General features: G+C 40.3%; 1 protein-coding gene across 1 annotated transcript in view; it reads right to left on the bottom strand.

The window, feature by feature from the left end:
* The window catches only part of LOC120766980 (alpha-2B adrenergic receptor), a 178,844-nt gene that overhangs the window by 13,169 nt on the left and 149,568 nt on the right, over positions 1-16,107 (bottom strand). Inside the window, exons 2-5 of the mRNA XM_040092776.1 lie at positions 15,207-15,439; positions 13,043-13,265; positions 1,527-1,659; positions 1,041-1,367 (exon numbers count right to left, since the gene is read on the bottom strand). Of these exons, the coding sequence (XP_039948710.1) occupies positions 1,041-1,367; positions 1,527-1,659; positions 13,043-13,265; positions 15,207-15,439 (916 nt within the window). The remainder of the gene's footprint in view (positions 1-1,040; positions 1,368-1,526; positions 1,660-13,042; positions 13,266-15,206; positions 15,440-16,107) is intronic.

The following is a 16,107-nucleotide window of genomic DNA, read 5'->3' as shown; positions in this document are numbered from 1 at the left end:
GCAATATGCCGAGTGACCCACATAGGTGTCTCTTCGCCCAAAAAAGGGAAGAATGAGTAAATCCAAAGTGAAAACGATGCTCATTTTCGTTTTTGGCATCCATAATGAAATATCTTCCTCCTGGACAAACCGTTAATGCCAAGTTTTAAGTGTAAGTCTTCAAGGAGACTCAAACGAAGGGTCGAACGCTCACACCTCCTTTTTTGGGTACAAGGCCGGCATCCCAACGCTTTCGCAGCCGCCCTACAGCCCAAATGTGGTCTCACCAGACTTTTTTTGTTTCCTTGACTGAAAACGCCGATGAAAGGCAAGCATTTTGAGACGACAGAGGGGATCCAAGCAGTATGCATCTCGGCTCTCAAAGCTATTCCGGAAAATACCTTCGGTGCCGCCTCCAATGCTTGGAAATTGCGCTGGCAGCGCTAGATCGACGCAGAAGGCACATTTTATGTGATGGCTCATTTCCAAGGAATCTGCTCAGTTTCGCGGTCCTATGACAATAAAAATTAGATATTTACGGTTCTTTTTGTTAAAAGAAGCCAGTTAGTCTTATGTTTTAGGACCGTGGAGGGGTTTACCGTATGTATTTCCAAGATAACAGCGCAACGAGGAATATATCAGAGGTTCTACATGAGGTTAAGTTTCCACAAAAATCATATCTGAGGAATCCTATACTTTAAACCCGTGAAAAACATTTTTCCGTTATCGTTTCCAAGACAACAGTAAAACGAAAAATATATCTGAGGTGCCAAGCCCCAATTACGACACAAATCCTATCCCAATAAGCATATGCTTCAGGTCCGTAGAGATAGTCTTTTCCATTATTCTTTTTAGGGCAACAATACAACGAAAAGTATCTACAGACATATTTTTCGTTTTGTAGAGTTTCCATAGTTCCGATTTTGAACAGTAAACAAGTCAAATCAAAAAGAAACACCCTGCATTATGATTATTTATTGTCGCCGCTGAAATTTCGCGCCGTCTTTGCTTTTCACCTCCCCAAATATTCAAATACAAGCAAGTCACCAACATTTGCTTACCTTTTACGTCCTCTGCGTGCGCTCCGCCGCAAACTTGTGCCGCGCAGCAGCAGCGTACTATCTGCCGTAGAAGCCGCAAGCGCCGCTGTGGGTATTTGTAAATGCTCCCTACTCACATGCTGTTGCTGTTGTTGATTGGACTGCTTGTTGGCCGAGTAGTGCTGCGGACTGCTGCTGGTGAAGTGATTTGTTGATGAAAATTCGGATTTGGTTGGCGAGCAGGTGGTCGAAGAGGAAGCCACCGATTCCAGGCCACGCGACAGCTTCAACATTTCGGCACCGAATTGCTGCAGCGCCGTCATGGTGGTCGCTGTCGGCTCCGTAGTGCTGATGTAGCGCGGAAATTAGAATAAATGGAAAAAAGAGAAGAGCAAGAGAGGGGGGCACGTTGAAAAAAGTAATAATGAAATGAAAATTGTGAAAACTTTAATGAAATAGTGTGGGAAAACGCAGTTGGTCCCGTGGGACGCACATGCACGCACTCACTTTGATTCGGCTAGCCACAGTTCGTGTGTGTCCAGCGTGGACAACTCGGTGTCGGTGGAGTTGGCCGATTGCGCCGATTGTGTCACTGCGGTAGAGCTCGGTCTGAGGAAACGTCGCCATGTGCGACGGCGTTCTGCAAATAAAAGCATGTGAAGTTTAGTAACAAAAAAAAATACAAAAGTGCGTTCAAAGAGACTTTTTGGTTACACAATATCCTTAACGTAATGTCTAAAACAGCAGTTTAAACACAAGAATTCAACAGTTTAATTTGGCCAACCAAAAAGTAAATAAGAAATCCCAAACAGTGAACTCTAATATTTTTGCGCCCAGACCACAAACTAAATATTGTCGACATCATTTGAGGAAAATAGCCAAGTGAATTGACTTGAGGCCAGTCGCCGACTTACAAATATTGGACTAATATTGTTGGCGTTGGCAGCCCGGCATTGTCGTCGCATCAGATGAGCTTGTTTACTGTCAACTTTTAACTTCTATAGAATGCCGGCATGTGTCCTGCGATAACTGTTTAACTATGAAGTCACTGGCAGTCGGTAGTTAGTAACCCACAGCGCTGGAAATAGCTTTAAGTGGATTTGACACGTCAACTAAAATGCGAACTGACAGCTGCCAAGCTGCTTGCATACCTGTAGACTTATATAACTGTATATAAAGTGAAACATTTACAAGTTGGACAGCTGGCAGCAAGCAAGTTATACACTGTGAGAAAGTTTTGATTATATATTGGTGATTTTTGAGCAACAGTTATAATTGTTAAATTTAGATAACAAAAATTGTAATAAGAGACTACAAAAGATGTTTTTTTAAATGACACAAAAAGGGTTTGGAATATCAATGAAATTCTTTATTCCTGTGAAAGTTCATTCGACGCTATTATTTATGGAACTCGTTTTCTTTTGCATGGCCACTACGGGCACACTTGCAGAAGTCCAGACGCTGAACCCAATTTTCGACCGTTTTTAAGCATAAATCATCCGATACTGCCGCAATTTAATGTTCGATATTTGTACAAAGTTCAGCACTCGTCGCTGGCTTGTTGGCATAGACCATTGATTTGACGTAGCCCCACAGGAAATAGTCTAACGGAGTCAAAGCGCAGACCGAGACGGCCAATTGACTGGATCATTTCATGTTGTGACACGTTCACTAAACTTGATTTTCAATAAATCGATTGCGACATTCTCTGTGTTCTTTGCGGAACCTCATATTGTCCAAATCCATATCATCAAATTCGGGCCAAAAATATTCGGTTATCATTGAACGGTAGCGATCCCCATTCACAGTAACGTGCCGGTCTTGATCATTACGAAAGAGGTACGGCCCAATGACGCTGCCAGCCCATAAACTGAACCAAACTGTAATTTTCTCGGGATGCAATGCACATTCATGGAGCACGTCGGGATTGCTGCCTGACCAATTACTTATTCAGCCAGAAATTAACCTCATCACTGAAGATTTCGATGAAAATCCGGAACATTTTTAAGTTTTTGCTCAGCCCTGTTCAGGAACATACGACGATTCTGGTGGTCAAGCGACTTCAGTTCCTGCGTCAATTTGATCTTGTAAGAATGTAGGCCAAGATGCGCAAGAGGCAGTAATATTCTCGACACTACGGGTACTTCTTTGTCTCACTGGCACGGGCAAATTTCGTACTGTGCCTGTGAATTCAAAATTTTTCCACTACACGCTCAATTGTTGATCTGACAGAATGATTAATTGGACGTAGCGCTCTTAAAGTTGAGACCATTGGCTCCGGATTTCGGTAGTAAATTTTAATAATTTCGACTCTTTGTTGGATCATCTTTCCATGATGATATGGCAAACCTTACTGAAGAGAAATGTCAAAAGCGCGGAAAAAACATAGTGTCGTTTGCTGTTCCTATTAGTCTACTTTTGTAGCCCGCTATGGAAAAATCCTATATTTGGATAGTCACTAGCATTTAAGTGTAGAAACTCCCCATGTACCTGTAGGATAGAGTTTCAGCGCATAAACAGTTCTAACTGACAAACTTTGCTGACAAACAAAAGCGGGAGGAAGTGTTGAGATGATTATATCTCATCTTCTTCCCAACAGCTGTTACAGCTCGCGTTTGTTAAGATATTCCACTTTAATGCACTAATTTCGAACGGACAGTGCCCAGTTAGAATTCCTAAAACAACTGAAAGGTGAACGTAGCTGAAAGCGAGGAGTTTCCTGGATCTCTTAAGATTTATCCTGAGCCAGAAGGACCTTGCGACTGTAAAGTTGCTGGTGGCCGACCAGCGCTTTTTGACTTCGCCTGAGGGTCAACTGCTCTGAGGCTCAACTATTCATGATTCCGCAGTTATTCAGACTGAAATATCTGTCCAAGCAAGCTCATGAGCCTTATAGTTTCCTGCAGTGTCGCGGTGGGCAAGTACTCAAACCAATTTAATCATAAAATAGCTCGAGGTTGCGTTCCGTGGCAGTGGATCTATCGCAACCTGTATGGTAGCCACCTCCGCTTGTGGTCGGAAAGCTTAAAACTACAGCTAATGGAAAGTTCCCGTCTGTGTAGTGCTCCACCAAACCTCCGAGCAAGCTTTGACCCTTCTGTAAAAAAGCTCACCGCCCTCTCCTCCAGAGAATACTTCCAGTATTTTGGCATGAAATTGTAAAGGATTGCGAGGATGCCAGATTGCCCAAGGTCGCAGTCATCAGTATGCAAATTATCTGAGAGTGGGACTGCTTTCGCGGCTATGTCAACCGTTGCTAGACATTCAGCGCCATAGTTGATGTGGTTCATGTGGCGATGTTTTCGCGAGTGTAGTCTTTTCCAACGCGTCTCACCAATCAAAAATTCCGTAGAACATTTCATTATAAGACTATGATATTATGAAGACAAATATCTATTTCTGGTGAGAGTTTCACTAGAGCTTCATGTCTGAGATGAGACCTACGTACATAGTACTTAACTCTGTCAGCAAGCCAAAGACGTGTTCCTCCCATTGATGGTCAATGTCCCTCTAATATTTGGTACTTCCTAGTGAATGAAACCAGTTTGGTCTTGCTGGTATTTATGATATGATTAGAGGTCGTTTTTAGCACAGACGTTATCGATCTCTCTATTAAAGACAAACATTTGCAGACAAAGCAATGAGAGGCCGAAATGCGCAATTACGAAGAGCTTGACAAGCTGGCCGACAAAGGTAACGCTCGAAAATTCTACGAAAAGATGTGGCGACTAACACAAGGTTTCATGACCGGAGTATGCTTATGTAGAACTCCCGGAGGTGGTCTAGTGACTGATGCTCAGAGCATATTAAAATTATGGAGAGAACACTTCTACAGCCTGCTGAATCAAAGTGAAAGCATAACACGAGGAGATGGGGAACTCGATTCACTTCCATAAACCTCCTCAACATCGCATTCCATCGAGCGTATTGTGAGATTAAAGCCCACCATCAACAAACTAATTGGACCTTCTAAGTGTGGCTTTAGGCCTGGAAATCAAGTCTTGGCAAAGACCCATGAAAAAAGGATCGATGGAAACATTCCAGCTCTGAAAGTATTCGACGCAGTAATCGCCTGGGCAACCGCCATTCCGTTGGAGAGATCAAATTGTGAAAAAAAGAAACGACCGGCGCGCTGTTGTTAACTCGGCTATAACCCGGAAGCGTTGTCTACGCGAGCAAAGAAGACGAAACATTTTAGAACTAAAATGGGAAGTGGGAAATCGAATATCTTGCAGAATTTTGCTTAAATGTATCCTTTTCACAGCCAAATATGCAGAATATTTTCTCACTGTGTATGCGCTATTATATCCTGTTTACACTTTTGCAGCTTCTACTGTTATCAATGAGGAAGTTTGCGTTGCCATTGAAGCCGCAAACCTGCCAACGCTACCTTTAACACTATTGCCTGTATTACATTTATTGCCCTGTTGGCTCGGAACTCTTGGCTGCTGCACATCTCCTGCTATAGAATAGACAGACAAACCGAGGAAAGGCGAGCAAATTACATGCATGTCACGCAGATTATCTCTACGCCACCAAACTTAAAGCACTTCGCACAAGCCTTCTCGCAAACTCTATAGCAACAAAAGCGGCTAGGACGAAACCGACCAACTGGGTCACATCTACATGAACATAATATGAGCATAGCTATGCGATACCGATATAGCATACCATTTTAGGCTTACATGCTTTGAGCAAAGAAGCGAGTGAAGTAAACATTCCGTTGTAAGCGAAAAAATATAGGTATGGGTAGAGCTTACGTTAAAGCCAGTCTAAGGTTTAAGCTAGCAAGTCCAGCAGGCAATCAGTTAGTAATATGCAACTAGATTGACATTTCAATGCTGCTTTGGTGCGGATTATGGAGGAAATAGAATTGCCTGATATACCGGCAGGCTTTAGGAATGTCGTGAATGATGGGTAAGGTTAATGCAAGTTGTCGCTCCGTAGGAGGTGTTGCAATGGAATATGGATATCGAGAATTCTCTATTAATTTCAAGGTTTCACGTTACGCTAAAAGAGGTTGGATGGCACAGGTGCAAACGACTCGCCAGCGAAACTTATAACATTGGTACAGATGAATCAAAAATGGTTAATGGAGTAGTATCTATTGCTCGAAGTTGGAGATTAGGCAAGTATTAGGCGAATATTGCAGTATTTTCCAGGTGCGAGTACTTGTGGTCAGGAAAGCGGTTGACATAGCTAACAACATATGAAACAACATAAAGAAGATCAACATATAGGTCATTGGCCAAGCAGTTATTAAGGCAATAGTTTCACATTGCATTACTTCAGAGATTATCCTTGAAAGCAGGTAGGCAGTAGATGGAACGGCTGCCGCAAAGCAGCTGTATATACCGTATGCTGGGTTTCAGGTCACAAAGAAGTTCCGGGAAACAAAATAGCTCATGTGATTGCCAAAAGTGCCATCCGTCTGGCTACCGAACCAGTCCAGAAAATAAGGAAGTCACTAACGATATATAATAAAGTTTTCGAAAATTTTGACAGACGGATCATGGCGAGATGGAATGCCTTAAGGACTTGCAGAATCAACAAGATCATGTGCAGGAGGCCCGGAATACATGCATGCTTGTTAGTTACATTATTGGTAGCATATGTGAGTCGGACGATGCATTGCAGGGTCATATACGGGGTTTAGGTCCCGGCGCGTAAAAAACTAATAAAAAGAAGAAAACAACTTCAGACAAGTGACTCCCCTGCAAACGTCATATAAAGGAAGGTAAATTCGGTGTGGGATTTGTGGAGGGAAGGACTCTGTCGCCGAGTTCTGGCATTCAGGCCGGTAGATGAACGTCTAGCCGAAATCCGCAACAAAGGCAAGTTCTTCAACAAACGCTCATCAACGAACACAATCAATGTTCGACGTCGAAAAGCTGCAATTACAACATACAGCCGAAAGATTTTCTACTCGACTTGCATTCTGGCTCTCCGAGAGCACTCGTAAGCAACTTGGTAAAAGAGTACTGAGGGACGACATTTCAAGCTCCTTACGTACAGCTGCAAACGAAACCATTGGTTTTCTCGAAATTCAAAAGAACAGCAGGTACGATGAGGAGTACTGTGTCGCAGCGGAGAGAAAGCAGACTGCATACCTCGCAACATTATAATCGACCACAACACATGCGTGATGGGATAGATACCGAGAGTTGAAGAGGGAATTACGTGGCTGTGAAGAGTATGACAAGGTGGCCGACAGGGGTAATGCTCGCAAATTCTACGAAAAGATTAACAGAAGGTTTCAAGACCGGAGAATACTCTTATAGAACCTCCAAATATGATCTAATGACTGATCCCCAGGGCATACTAAAATTATGGAGGGAACTCTTCTCCAGCCTGAAAGCATAACACCAGGATATGGTGAACCCGAAAGGAGTGCAGGAAGGCTGCTGGTCTAATGACAACTCAGAAGCTATTGGCAGCACATGTGAGTCGGACGATGTATTCAGAGAGTGCAGGGAAGTGGGCATGATAGAGATGCTGGAACACGTCCTATGTTTAAAATTTGATATCAAAATCGTTGATGTTTTGTATGACGAATATTTCATCTCAAATTAAACTTAATCTCCATCTACCATTAGAACAACCAGTTGATCTGTGTATGTCATGACAGCAGGCTAGTATAACAGACGTGTCATAAAACAGTTATTTTTGGAAAGGCTAGAATTAAAAACTCCACCAAAACTTTCAGTGGTTTTTATTTCAAAGTTTTATGATCTTTGAATGAGAACACAAACTTTTTTAAAAATCTTTTGAAAATAATCCTTTACGGAGATAACCTCACTCAAAAAGTATAGTACTTCCATAATATAGTGGGAGCCGCATAAAAAATAGGGGCTGTGTTGACTCAATGAACTATAACACTTATGGCTTCCATGTTCTAATAAGTCCAATAAGCTCTGTGGCCAATGGAAGACATTTACCTACATCTACAGGAAATCTACTATCTTTTTCTCGAAATCATTGTAATGATCGGTTATGTTCGTTTGACTTATAAATGTCGATTGGCAGTTTATGGTAAATAATTCATTAGAATTCGTTATTAGGAAATTGGAGCTTTAATTTTCCGAAAACGTAGTTGGGTTGCTTAAAAACTTGTTACCCAGATCGATACAGTCTTTTCACGTTGGGGTTCGTGTGTCTTTATATCTTCAATGGATTAATGGTTTCGAAAATCGCTGAAAACATCGCATAAGTTTTTTGCAGAATCTATTTTCTTACGAACACAATTATTTGAGTGGCACAATGCATTCAGTTAACACCGGGAAGTCAGCAAAAACTTGCCTCGAGCCAATGGTACATTTGTCTATGTTAATGATGGTAGCATTAAAAAGCTAAAGGAAACAGTGCTTGAAAGTCATTGTGTTGATTTCAGAAAGAGCAGAGAATTTCAAAATATCTTGGATCTCTATGGATCGACTCTACCATTTTGGATATGAAGCGTGTCAATGCTAGAATCATACAAAAGACCTGACTATTTCTTAAAAACAAAGTCGAGTGCAGATCTTAAACGCTACTTGCAAACGTCATCAGACGTGTTGTTACTGGTTACGAGACGTGGCTTATGAGACTGACGTCGAAACTGTCCAACACTCTAGCGAATGACGTTATGTTTTGTGACAAAAAAGCACCCGGTAATTGGCGTTGCGATTTTTACAATGGTTAAAAATATCGAACAAAGAATTTATCTAAAATTTTGTATTTACAACCAAATTTTCGTGGGTGGATTAGTTGCGAATGTTGTCAAAAACATAAGCCTACCAGTGGTACCAGTGGTAAAGAGAGAGACGGTCCAAAGATCGTTGAAGACAATCCTCGTTTTGGACGATCTTCGACCTCTTCAACTGTTGAATTAAAAAATTGAAGGATATGATGCTTAAAATCGTCAGGCAAGTGTAAGAGAGATGTCAAGAGAGCTTGTCATCTCTCGCGAGTCCATTTGAATGTTATTGGTAGATATTTTGAGCCGAGACTTAGTTATAACTGGTGTATGGATACGTTGATACGCCCAAGAGCCTCTTAAGAGCGAAAAATAAAATAAAATATATAAAATATTTCTATTAAAATCCCTGTTACGTCTCAGTCAAATCTATATCGCGGTTTACTCAAAAAATAGTGGCAAATGAAGTAAAAACGGGAATCCTGTATACTAGTGTAGCCAAAAAATAGTAAGACTTTTTAATTGAATTTCACGTGAAAACCCATTTGTCGAAATAAATCAATGGTGTTTAGTATACGCTTGTCTTTCTGAAGAACATAAAGTGTATTCGGCGATTTTTAGAATCAGTGAAGTTATTCGACAAAAAAGTTCTATTAGATTTTCTGTGCAGAATCAAATTTCTGTGGGCGAAATATTCAGACCTTTACAAAAGGCCTTAGACTTTAATTGTTTGTCGGGAACAAGTGTTTTTGATTGGTTAAAATTATTCAAATAGGGTTGAGAACGCGTTATCGACGAATGCAGGATGAACATCGGCATCAACTAATGATCAACACGTCAATAAAAGAATGGAGTTGGTGTTTGAGAAACGACGATTAACAGTCAGAGGTCTTACTTTCATTGGAATATAGGAAAGATCAGTGAAAATAATAAAATGATAAGTCGTGAATTTATGATTACGACCCGGAAGCAGGCGATCAATCAGCGGAATATCGTGAGAAAGGTTAGCCGAAGTCGAAAAAACAGGTCAAAAATCAAGGTTATGTTGATAGTTTTCTTCGATTATTGAGGTGTGGGGCACTCCGAATTCTTTCCGACCGGCCAAACTGTCAGCAAGGTCTACTGTTTGAATGTTAAGGGTCGTGTATGCGAAACTATTCGTAAAAGGAGGCCAAAGGGGATTACTTTGATGGGGCGACATATGTTTTAAAGAATAAAATAAGAATTTTAAAATTATGCAGAAAGTCTTACTCTTTTGCTTATAGTGGCATGAATACATATGCACATATATTTATAGGCAGCCGCATATTTAGGTCACATCGATCGAATATTACTGAATATCATAAACTTATATCTAAGCGAATAAGTATGCACTATAAATAAATCAATTGTGCAAAAGAAAAATGGAAAAATGTGTCTGTAGTTTTAAGAGTATTTTCCCCTCCCGCTGCCCAGTCGAATACGCTTTTGCGCTTCAAGAATAATAATAGTATACATATAGCTATGTACCTTATATACATACATTTGCGTCTGAGCATATCTCCAGGTGCTACCTTGATTTATATTTAAATATATTTTCTATTGAGCATTAATGGATGTTAAAAGGTTTTGCTTGTCAACAGCGATCACAGCGCTACACACAACTAAGGAACTACACTTGCTAGGTACGGTGCGTTCTCACGAATATCGATTTCTATTTGGGGAAGGTATCAGTTGGCTGACCTTGAAATAAGCGAACGCATACACGACAATTGACTATTCCGAAAATAAACTTTTGTATAATTTATTTGTTCTGTGGGGTAAGAGTTTACGAATTTACTTGTTATATGGTTAAAGTTGGAAAATTTGTTAACTGCACTTATTTTAAGTGGTCAATTTGAATTTTAATGAATTCCGCATGATACTTTATTATATGTTAGCTTTATTGGTCGTTTGTAAATAAAAGAGTCTTAATATAGCTTTTACGCTGTACCAATTACCGAAGCTATTGAATATAAGGAAAGTGACCAAGTATTCACACAGTAAATGTATTTTGTTGTTACCGAGACCTTTAGTGACAAACTACAGATTGTAAAAGAGTTAACAGTTTATGATAAACATGCCTCTAATGTTTAAAATTCACCACAGATAAGTAGATAGTAATGCAAGGCATCTTTGAAGCTGTAGCATCTCGTCATGTCTCCAAAGTTTAGATTATGCAGCGGTCACTTGAAACAAACGGTGGTCACTAACCATTACATATCTGAAAGACTAAGCGCAATAATTTGAATTGGTACTCTAACTCATACCCGAAGCCGCATATCAAAATGAAGAGCAATTGCATTCAGATTTATTGAACCAGAGATTCGAAGGGTAGCCTGTACTTGAAGGGCAGAATGAAATAGTGTAGTACATATATTGTTCAGCTCTGGCACTTAAGACTTTTTACTACTTCGCTATACTTCGAAAAGAGTTCGTAAGCTTTCTACGAGTAGTATTTAATGAAGAAAAGAACTTTCGCAAATATGACTCTCTGTTCGATTTCTTTAAGAAAGGCTTTCCAGCAAACTGAGTCTTAAGAATATAGCTAAACGACAAACCTTTTGCGCCTAGACAAAAAAAAAACTTAGTGATCTCTTGTCGGAGAGAGAGCTTGCTTTGGGATGGTACATCCAACTCTGTCAAGAATGCTAACATCGTAAAAGTCAAAGAAACAGTGCTTGATTCAACGTGTTGGCATCAGAGAAACACTGAAGGTTCTCCACATGACTAATGGATGGATTTAAACAATTTTGGTTAATGTTTTGACTATGAAGAGTGTAAATGCTAAGGCAAAACAAATGATCTGAATGTTTAAAAAACAAAAAAAAAAACTGGTTGAGAAGGTTTCAAAAGCGATGTCTAACAGTGAATGTAGCTGAAAGCCCTACATTAATCAGTCGCATTACTGGTGACGAGACGAGACAAGGTGAATTTATGAATAGTATGACATCAAAACTGTCCCACATTCTAGCAAATGGCGCTCTAAAAATGAGCCAAAAATCAAGGTGATGCTCATCGTTTTCTTTAATTACCGTGGCATGGTTCACTATGAATTTAGCGGTCAATAAGGAATACTTGTAGTACTTCGCCATTTTGTGAACAGAAAACTCATGAATTTTTTAGGGCGATAATGCACCGTGTCTTTCTAAACCCTTTTTGGCCAAACGCGAAACGAAAGTCATTGCGCAGCCTCCGATTTCGCCAGACTTGATTCCCTGTGATTTCTTTCTGTTACCAAAACTGAAATATCCGCTTCAGGGAACGTGGAAGTCCATTTCAGCCGTTAAAAGTCAAGTGCTGAAAGCCCTGAAAATACAGCGGGTCGATTTTCAGAGAGCCAAAAAAGCGTATGCGAAATATGTTCCATGGATCATTCTGAACAGCTTTGCCTAAGAGGCTAAGGGTATAAAACCGGTTTCGAAACGTTAATATCAAAGGCGAAGATTTTTAGGGTTAAAAGGTCAATAAGGGGTTGAATAAAGAACGGTGTTTTGGATATTGTGAAAATGTTTTCGTCAGTTTTTGAGATATCCAAATAAAATTTGAGACGTAGATGCTTTTTGGTATTCTATTGATCTTTTGTCGGCATCAGATCGGACAATTATATGTATAACATATAACCGATTACTTATTCCGATTTTTTAATTTTCGGCTTAAAAATCGTTGGCTCGATTCCGGTTTTAGTCCCATAATCTCTTAAGCGAAATTTTTCAGACTGATCCCAAACCGCATAAGCAATATTATAAAAAAAAATGGATCCGCTATAACTAAAGACCATACAAGTCGAGGCTTATCAAAAGTGTATGGAAAATTTAATTTATCGTAGTATGCTGGTATTGGCTCAAAGGTAGTCTCTTTTAAATATAATAACAAAGATTTGTACTCAATACTTGAAAAAGTTTTTTTATTTTTCGTCAGTCCGGGTCAAATTTGATCAGAAGATACTTGCATCATATTTTGAAAAGAGACTGAGTTTCTGCCATTCATTAATTAACGGAGTAATTGTTTTACAGAGCGAGTCGCAAAGAGAAATCTACAGCCTTACTCCTATATACGAAGACTTTCCAAAGAAAGTGATAAAATGTTCACCTTGCTTAAAATATTCTCGAGCTATCAGTGAGTCAAGATTTAGTATGATTGCTTGATTGAGCTGGTTATTATTTGTACAATTGTCAACCATGTTTCTTATTCCTCTTTGTTACATATGCTTGGAGCTGCTGTGTTTTCCTTAAAAATATAAAGTCAAATAATATAATCTACTTGTATATATTTTTATATTTCTTGCTTATTAATTACTATTTCTTTCATTTCTTTTAGTTCAACTTACCGAACGCGCTGCTTTGTCCAAGCCAAGTGCTCGCCCAGCCGGGCGGTTGCGGTTGACACATGCCGCCAAGGTTATGACTTTTCTTCGCCAAGAGGCGTATAGTCAAACAATATGTGAGTAGCATAACGAAGAGTGGAATGTAAAAGCAAATTATCGATCCAACTAATTTGTAAATAGGATCCGGTATCTGACAAGTACCGTTAATTAGCACCGAAGCGTGATTCTGTGAATAGGTAAAAGAGAAAAAATGAGAGAATTGGAAACGTGTAGACAAGTGTCATACAAAATAAAATATTTACTTCATTTTCTGTAACGCATATAATAAAAAATGGGTATTTAGTAATTATTTAATTTAAGAGGTTCTATTCACTTCGAAGTCAGAAGTTATTTACTGACACATATGCTGTAAAAAGTTGTGTTAAATTTTCAATTTGTTCGATACAGCCGTTTCGGGGAAAGGTTCTTCTCATACTCTGAAAACAGCGTTTCGAGAAAAAACTGGTCAGCTTCCTCTCTGCAACTTTGATAAGTTACGTCCTCCAAAAGCTTTAGTCTACACTAATCATTGCGGTCATTTGTAACTTGCTAAGGCATATCAGTTCCATGAATTTTTTGCGTTTTGCTGACCAACGCTTACTAAGCTCGCATGAGGCCATTAATTCAGCGTCCAAGTGAACGACACCAGAGAAACCCTGCTCGTTCCTAATCTAATGGGATTTGAGTGTGGGTGCCTTTTCTTGCAAGCTCATTGTCTTTACAAATTCCGATGATTTCGCTGTGGCATGTACCCAGGCAAGTTTAACTAGGTCGTAGCTTGATGTCACAGCTAGTGACGTTATGTACTCAAGGACTAGTTTTGAGTTCACTTTCAGCAAGGCCTGAATAGGAGTTCCGCTATCTTATATCATAATAAGTGGTTTGGCAGCCCGAGATTCCCCCGAACTGGCTCCATAAAAACTGCAGATATACGCGCTTCTACTCATCGCGGGATATGGTTCACCCTCTCTGCTTCTGCCCAATACCCCGAGTTCAATAGAGCCAGCAAGTTTAGCGTCTTCACGAAACGTTGGTGCCTCTACATTCCGTGGTTTCTTGTCATGTCGCCTCTCAGTACTCTCAAATTCTTGTCTAGTATTCTTGTATCGTAGCGCCCTAAGATTTTTGTAGCCTTTTTGCTGCTGTGACATGTTTTTTCTGGAATCCTTGGCAAATGCCGGGGCATCTGGACACCCCGTTATCCTAACAGAGGTTTCGCTGCTGGTACTGGCGATTCCGCCTCGCAACATATTCCTGCTTTCGCCACCGGTTTCTAAGTTGCCGCCAACTCCCACTACCTTACCTGGACGGTCTTCATTACCGGAAGACTGTTCCTTTTTCCCTGGTAATGACCATTCATCCGGGTCTACCCCGGTTTTCGAAAAGGTCAATTCCGACCTACTTTTCTCCCACGTTCTTTGTTTGCTTCCATGCTAAACGAGCTCCCACTCAGAGTCACTACCCACTTCCCTGAAAGGTAGTCGTCTTTCATGGTCCTGAGGCTTTCCTGGTAATGACGCCAAGGCGAGGCTGACGCTTGCACTTATGAGGCAGTTGTCTTAACCTGTACCTTCCATATCAACTTAATGCTGATTGGAGGCGAACGTTCCCTGACGCCTGCCAGGGTGCTAACGGCACGGCGGCAGTCTTGGCATTAACCCACCAGCAATTTCTGTAGAATATCATCCCTGCATATTAAGGTCGCAGAATACCACTGCTACGAGCCCGTGTTTCAACCAAATCCAGGAACGTTATCCTGAGAATAGTCACTGTGGGTCACAGTTCGAAGGTCCGCTGGAGTTCTACAAGGCCGTGAAAGTCATCAAATCTCCGAAGCTATTCACCCAAAAGTTGTTGATATACCTCGCAGAGTGGGCGTGGTTCTCGCCCGAAAGTATGCAAAGAACACGGCGATGTTAATATTATAAATATATAGTTAAAATTGTTCGAGTAACTTATGATATATGAAACTTCTACAAAAAGTGGGTGAAACCGCGCCCTACGTAAAATCTTTAAACTGATCCACTATTGATCAAACCTGCTATACTCAATTTGTAGTCAAACATTTTACACCAAAAATAAGTTAATTAGTTTCTTACTTTCTTTCATTATAATATTCCCCACTCACCTGCGAGTACATCAAGCATAACGGCAAACTCGTTGCTACCGATAGGAACCATACAAGACCGATTTTCAAAAAAACACGCCGACTCGTCTTATTCCGACCGAAACGCATGGGGAACGCCAGCGAGAAGAAGCGATCCACCGAAATGGTGCAGAGATGCATAATACTCGCCGTGCAGAAGAGCACATCCAGACAAATCCAAGCGAGACACCACAACGAGCTGAGCGGAAAATAACCTGCAAAGAGCGGGAAGCAATAAAAATATTTAATGCAGCTGATAGCAATGCAAATAATAAAATTTAATAACAACAAAAATAAAGTTAATTCCTATAAATGCGAGCGTTGTATATATATTTATGTACAGCTGTTTACCGTTAAGTGTGACGAAAGTCATAAATCATTGACTGTCGAACGATTTCACGCTGAATATAAAATTTATGTGTTCAGCGTGAAAGAGCATGAAGAGCATGAAGAGAAGCGATGCGAAAAACAGACAAAAATGATACAACTTTGGTGATGTCAAGGTCACACACATACAGACACACACACAAGTCTGCGCGCAAATGTTGAATTATAACAAAAATATCCAATTTCCTTTTGCTTATTTTTTCAACCAGTTCAAATGCTATAGACGCATACACACACCAATACACCTATGCACAGAAGAAAAAAAATATTTGTATACCCTGAACAGGGTGTATTAAGTTGGTCATGATGTCTGTGCAGCAGGAAACGTCGAAGATATTGTAATATATGAATATTTAAGTAATTAGAATGACGAGCTGAGTCAATTTAGCCATGCTCGTCTAACTGTCCGTCTGTCTGAATATATCTGAACTGGTTCCTCAGTTTTTGAGATACAGACCTGAAACTGGAAGATGGAGTCACGTAAGTGAGGAAAACT

The sequence above is a fragment of the Bactrocera tryoni genome, chromosome 1 (assembly GCF_016617805.1).
Source record: "Bactrocera tryoni isolate S06 chromosome 1, CSIRO_BtryS06_freeze2, whole genome shotgun sequence".
NCBI classification, from domain to species: domain Eukaryota; kingdom Metazoa; phylum Arthropoda; class Insecta; order Diptera; family Tephritidae; genus Bactrocera; species Bactrocera tryoni.
This window is presented reverse-complemented; position numbering and strand designations above follow the sequence as displayed.